Genomic DNA, 7,192 nt, shown 5'->3' with positions numbered 1-7,192 from the left:
AAATCAATGCAATTAAAGAACTTTTCACAACAAGTACATTTTCTTTATTTATTTATTTGAGAATAATATATGAATATGTTTGTGGTTCTATTACATACATATGTATTTATATATAAAAATAAACATAAAAATTTTCTTCAAGTGTACATATGTACTTACAAGGCAAATATTTGATATGTATGTATATTAATCTCTACGTGTATTAACATCTAGCAGCTGTTGCTTCAGTCTAAGTTTTGAAATTCTAATTTTGTTTCTCTCCATGTCGCTTTTTACTTTGTATTCATGTTTTAATTTTGCGAATTTAAGTTTTTGTCTCTCTATTTCTATTCTCTCTTCCATTTGTTCCACAGATTTCTTATTTGTTTTTGCTATTGATTTTAAATTGTAATTGACGTCTTTTAAAATGCGAGTACAATCTTTGTGGAATTTTTTTTGCCCATACACTTGCATCTTCAAAAGATTGCTTTTGCTTTGAGTTCGGGACCGCACCGTACTGCAATTGGGTGACACCTGGGAATAGGAAGGAGGAGTAGAAGGTGGCAGTTCTGCACGATCCTGCAAATCAGTTGCATAATTCGGAGTGGTTGGAGCAGTTTTACATTCGTTGCTGTTTGTGGCTTCACTTCTTCCTGCACCGAATTTTTGAGCACCGGCTATTCCATCTACTGCTTCATTTATTTGCAACAACTCCATTACCCTTAACTCCACCGAATTAAGGGAACTAATTTTTGCAGGGCCACCACCAGTTCCGGACATGTGCAACTTATTTTTGCGCACTTTGGCTTTGAGGTGGGTCTTGTAATCCGCCCAAACCTTAAATATGTAAATAAAAAATAATAATAATAGTTAATAATAAACGAAATTCCATTCATAGTGCCGTCGTATGTTTAAAAAATACTCTTTTTCATTACATAAATTAAATGCGTTTATATTTTTTGTTGTTTTTTAATATATTTCAAATGTAACATTTGCTAAAATTTAATTTCTTTTGCTTTATTAAAACTGTACTTCATTGAGTGGTTCATTTGCATACGGCTATTTATCATAACCGTTATACCTTGAAAACGGTACTTTGATAGGTCATACGACGCGCGGCTCCTGCTGCAGCTTTAAGAGTTAACATTATTTGGCTCACACTAAAATTACCTTTTTCCATGAAGATGCATCCCGCGTAGGTGGTCCATCTCCATTGAACTCTTCCGTCAGCCGTCCCCACAAATTCTTGGAAGTTTGCTTAGCATCAGCGCACTTTATGTAGCCTTTGGCCAAACTTGGATGCGATTCCATGAATTCCACCATAATTCCAAATTGGCTTTGTTTTGTATGCTGGCTTTTGCTGGATGAATCCCTATTGTAAAATATTTTACGTTTATAGTTGTTATACTTAATAAAAAATTATTAAAATACTTGCATTTTTCAAATAGTATTNTTATAGTTGTTATACTTAATAAAAGATTATTAAAATACTTGCATTTTTCAAATAGTATTCCGTTTCTACAGCTCAAACGCTAACGAGTATTATTTGCGAAGATCGAATGAATTTGACATTCAAATTCGAGTTACATAGTTGCCAGTTTTCGATTTTCGAATATACTATTCGAAATTAGAATTGCAAATGCGAAAATAGAGTTACCAAGTACAAAAAATCCGAATTCGAGCAAATTTATTTTCGAATCGAGTTATAGAATAGGGCCCCAGTGCCATTGTATCGTCTTGTTGCATTGAGCGCATATCTAGAATTGAACTTTGTTGGCGTTTGTTACGTGAGTCCAGCGTGAAGGATTCTCTTTGAAGCCAGGAATTTCTCATTTCGCTTTTCACTTTTTATAGGTTTACTCTGCCTGCTATTTCAAGGTTAGCCTTTTACGCGACTGTATGAACTTATTATATCTCACTTTTTCAGAGATTGGTTTTATGCTTTTCTTCAAAGCCGTGGAATTTTTATTTTATTATCCTGTAGGTTGAAGATATTTGCCTGCAGTCAAGGGTTATACCGGCTTGAGCCCCCAGTTAATATTGCTTTCACGATATGAGTTAAAAAAATATTTTTTTATTACTACGCCGAAATGCGTACACTTTATTTATATTCTTAAAACTGTTTATAATATAAGATCTTACAGCAATTTATGCTAGTGAGATGTGGCTGCTGTTATCTGGTTGCAAGTTGTTTGTTGTTATTGAGATGGGTAGTTATTACCTGTTTGCCATTCCTTTGTTGGAATTCGGTATCTGTTATCTTGTTATCACTTGTTTGTTATTGTTGAGATGCGGCGGTGGTTATCGCAGTGGATTATTCCATTGCCAGATGTTTGTTGTTTACATGTTGAGAATGCATTTCTTGATAATGCATGTTTGGTTGTTATTGATGATGCTTAGTGGAAACTTTGTTTACGTGCCTTGTGGCGAAGTCACTTAACTCGCGCGAAATTAAACTCTATTTATTAAGGCTTAAAATTGTAGTAAATATAGTTTATTGTATAGAAATTAAACAATGGCGTCCGATCAGTTCCATGTGTTGCGTTTGAGTCACCCGTTCGTTTATCTAGGGTACGTTTTGTGGCTCTCTTCGTTCAATCAGAGATGCCGTTTTGTAGCAAAGTTCGATTGTGCAGGGATGTATTGTATTTCAGTCGAAGTTATAATTTAAAAGTTATATCCCCTTCTTGTAGTTTGTCGTCCGTCAGTCAATCCGTTTCAATTACGTGAAAAATATATTTTTCTGTAAATTTTCATATCCAATTCAATTAAAAAACATTTTTATACTTATTTTATTCATTGCAACCATTCGGTTTGTGTTTAGTTATTGCATATGTAAACATCCATACATTTACTTTTCTCTGCACGATTCATTTCGTTTGTTGTTTCGTCTGTAACTACTCAACTACTGTAGTGAACTATCACCAAAGTGAACTCAGCCGTTTTGTTTTCGTATTGTACCGAACTGTTGAAGTAATAAACGAAACGAAATAGTAACGTACAACATAGTTTATTTTCGTACCCTGATATTTATATAAATTTTTTTAATTCAGTTTTTTCCAAAAATTCATTGATCAGTTTTATTTTTCCTAGGACAGTTTCGGACAGTAGGCTCGAAGGTCTGATTTTATCGAATAGTGCATTTCTTGTTGGAGTGAACTGTGGGCAATTGGCTAACAAATGGCAAACGGTGAGGTCGTTTACACCACAGAAAGGGCATTGAGGTGAGTTCGATCCAGAAAGAATATAGCTGTGGGTGATAATTGTGAGTCCGATCCCTAGACGAATAAATGATTTTAATGCGCTGCAGCTGACATTGTAGGGTAAAGTAGGCTTTTTGCATTCTGTGTTGATGTCGGAATAGTGATGGCGATAGTTTTTCTACTCGTTTTGTTTTTTTTAAGAACATGTTTGAGTTTATACATCTAAGTATATCTTTTGTGAGGATCCATTTTGACAGGAATAGTGGTACCTCTATGGCAACTTTAGCTCTACTGTCTGCGGCTTCGTTCCCTTCGATTCCTACGTGGCTCGGACTCCACATAATCTTTATACCGGTTTTCGCTTTCCATTAACATAGTCCTGATGGCTAACATTAATTTATTATTATTTTGGTTGTTTAAAAGTGATTCTAAAGTTGAAAGACTTTCTGTAACAATAAGAAATTTGTCCCTCGATTGCAATCACGGTTGCCACATTTGGTAACTTCTGACCAAAATAGGTAACTTTTGGAGCGCTTGGTAATTTGGCATCTTTTTTTTTAATTTTGGTAACTTTTGGTAAGTTTGCCGTGTATAAAGTCATACTAAAGAAGTTGGATCAATTTGATAAATTGTACTATGGTTGCGTGTAGCGGTGACAACACTTCTAGAAGCAATTGCGTTGATCAGGCAACACAGCGCTCAGCACAAATAACTAACCACATAGCGAAGAAAATTATCGCTGGGTAGTCTACTCGTTAATTTATCACAGTGTGGGGCGCCTTCCACACTTTCAATATAGAGTGTGATGTATGGATTGTGATCCATATTGATGAATTTCAAAATATGATGGATCGTGCGGGAGTGCTACATGTTCAATATTTATTGCGTCAGTATTTACATGTTTTTGTGTTGAGAGGTTTAAAGTCCAATAGGTGAAGCCTGGAAATCTTATCTTACTTAATGTTATTTTATTGAAAATCATCTATACTTTTTATTATATGTACGGTGATACCACATCTAATTTGTTCGAAATGCGACGCGGAATGCCAGCTCTTCGAATGAGAGGTTGGCTTCGGCGACGGTGCGATACAAAAGATGTTTTGTAGACTTTACGGCGGCCTCCCACAGTCCTCCGAAATGTGGGGCGCGAGGAGGGATGAATTGGAATTTTACGCCGCGGTCCGCGACGAAGTTGGCTATTTTCTCTTGGCCGATTTTGCTGAACAAGGCGTCTTTCAATTCCTTTAGCTTCTCGTCTGTACCGGTGAAATTTGTTGCGTTGTCGCACACCACCTTCTCTGGCAAGCCTCTTCTCCCGATAAACCTTTTAAGCACAGAAATAAATGCATTAGTAGAGAGATCAGATGCCGCTTCGATATGAACAGCTTTTGACGCGAAACACACAAACACCACCACATACGTCTTATAGGGGGTCGACCACGTACTCCATAAGANTTTCAATTCCTTTAGCTTCTCGTCTGTACCGGTGAAATTTGTTGCGTTGTCGCACACCACCTTCTCTGGCAAGCCTCTTCTCCCGATAAACCTTTTAAGCACAGAAATAAATGCATTAGTAGAGAGATCAGATGCCGCTTCGATATGAACAGCTTTTGACGCGAAACACGAAAACACCACCACATACGTCTTATAGGGGGTCGACCACGTACTCCATAAGACGTATATATCGGTCCACAAAAATCTACTCCAGTGATTACAAACGGTCTTACTGATGTTAGCCTATCTCGTGGCAAATTTCCCATTATCTGGGTCATCATTTTAGGTTTATGCTTAAAACAAAGAACACAGTCATGAACTACCTTCCGCGCGACTTCTCTCGCATTAATCAACCATACATTTAACCTCAAATATACCAACAAGTGCCCGCGGTCCTGCGTGGCAGTTAAATGCAAATACTTAACATACAACATAGCAAACCGGGACTTTGGTAATAACAAAGGGAATCTTGTTTCGATTGGAAGTGGCGCATTTAATAATCTGCCACCAACTCGCAATAACGAGAATCTTGTTTGTAGGCTTTACGGAGGCGATTTTGCTGAACAAGGCGTCCTTCAATTCCTTTAGCTTCGCGTCTGTACCGGTGAAATTTGTTGCGTTGTCGCACACCACCTTCTCTGGCAAGCTTCTTCTCCCGATAAACCTTTTAAGCACAGAAATAAATGCATTAGTAGAGAGATCAGATGCTGCTTTTGACGCGAAACACACAAACCCCGCCACGTACGTCTTATAGGGAGGTCGACCACGCATTCTATAAGACGTATATATCGGTCCACAAAAATCTACTCCACAGTGATTACAAACGGTCTTACTGATGTTAGCCTATCTCGTGGAAAATTTTCCATTATCTGGGTCATCAATTTAGGTTTATACTTAAAACAAAGAACACAGTCATGAACTACCTTCCGCGCGACTTCTCTCGCATTAATCAACCATACCTTTAACCTCATTATACCAACAAGTGCCCGCGGTCCTGCGTGGCAATTAGTTAAATGTAAATATTTAACATACAACATAGCAAACCGGGACTTTGGTAATAACAAAGGGAATCTTGTTTCGAATGGAAGTGGCGCATTTAATAACCTGCCAACAACTCGCAACCGCAACTCGCAACCGGCCATGTTCCTCATATTCTTGCCTCATTGGACTCAATTTTTGAATGTGCTTTTTAAGACATGGCGACTCTTTTTTGAGTAGACTCATTTCCACAGCAAATTCGTCATGCTGAATTGTTTCCACTATTTTGAAAAACGATAATTCTAGTTCCCTTGCAGTTAAATGNTCTCTCGCATTAATCAACCATACCTTTAACCTCATTATACCAACAAGTGCCCGCGGTCCTGCGTGGCAATTAGTTAAATGTAAATATTTAACATACAACATAGCAAACCGGGACTTTGGTAATAACAAAGGGAATCTTGTTTCGATTGGAAGTGGCGCATTTAATAATCTGCCACCAACTCGCAATAACGAGAATCTTGTTTGTAGGCTTTACGGAGGCGATTTTGCTGAACAAGGCGTCCTTCAATTCCTTTAGCTTCGCGTCTGTACCGGTGAAATTTGTTGCGTTGTCGCACACCACCTTCTCTGGCAAGCTTCTTCTCCCGATAAACCTTTTAAGCACAGAAATAAATGCATTAGTAGAGAGATCAGATGCTGCTTTTGACGCGAAACACACAAACCCCGCCACGTACGTCTTATAGGGGGGTCGACCACGCATTCTATAAGACGTATATATCGGACCACAAAAATCTACTCCAGTGATTACAAACGGTCTTACTGATGTTAGCCTATCTCGTGGAAAATTTTCCATTATCTGGGTCATCAATTTAGGTTTATACTTAAAACAAAGAACACAGTCATGAACTACCTTCCGCGCGACTTCTCTCGCATTAATCAACCATACCTTTAACCTCATTATACCAACAAGTGCCCGCGGTCCTGCGTGGCAATTAGTTAAATGTAAATATTTAACATACAACATAGCAAACCGGGACTTTGGTAATAACAAAGGGAATCTTGTTTCGAATGGAAGTGGCGCATTTAATAACCTGCCACCAACTCGCAATAACGAGAATCTCCGGCCATGTTCCTCATATTCTTGCAACATTGGATTCAATTTTTGAATGTGCTTTTTAAGACATGGCGACTCTTTTTTGAGTAGACTCATTTCCACAGCAAATTCGTCATGCTGAATTGTTTCCACTATTTTGAAAAACGATAATTCTAGTTCCCTTGCAGTTAAATGTGTCTCTCTTTCGTCTTCCTTTTTTGACTTTATAAATCTATAAATATATGACAAGATACGCAATATTTTTAAATAAGACGAACTATTTTGTATGAGCTGGTGCACGATTTTTCGATCCGTTTCGATGACCAGTGCCGCGACTTTCGACTTTCGAATTACCATTGACTCTACCTTTTCAGGAGGATCAAAATGAGAATGTGATGGCCAATCTTCTTCGTTTTTACATAAATATGTTGGTCCGTCAAAC

General features: G+C 37.7%; 1 protein-coding gene across 1 annotated transcript; it reads right to left on the bottom strand.

Moving 5' to 3' along the window:
- Positions 1 to 64: 64 nt before the first annotated feature.
- LOC108365503 (uncharacterized) lies at positions 65 to 2,959 on the bottom strand. The gene is made up of 3 exons (XM_017619544.1): positions 1,475 to 2,959; positions 1,150 to 1,351; positions 65 to 816 (listed from the first exon to the last, which is right to left on the bottom strand). Coding segments are annotated over exons 1-3 (834 nt in total). The 5' UTR covers positions 1,477 to 2,959; the 3' UTR covers positions 65 to 186.
- Between the last annotated feature and the right edge of the window lie 4,233 nt (positions 2,960 to 7,192).

The sequence above is a fragment of the Rhagoletis zephyria genome, unplaced genomic scaffold (assembly GCF_001687245.7).
Source record: "Rhagoletis zephyria isolate East Lansing unplaced genomic scaffold, Rhagoletis_zephyria_1.1 Rzeph_scaffold_01896, whole genome shotgun sequence".
Classification (NCBI taxonomy): Eukaryota; Metazoa; Arthropoda; class Insecta; order Diptera; family Tephritidae; genus Rhagoletis; species Rhagoletis zephyria.
This window is presented reverse-complemented; position numbering and strand designations above follow the sequence as displayed.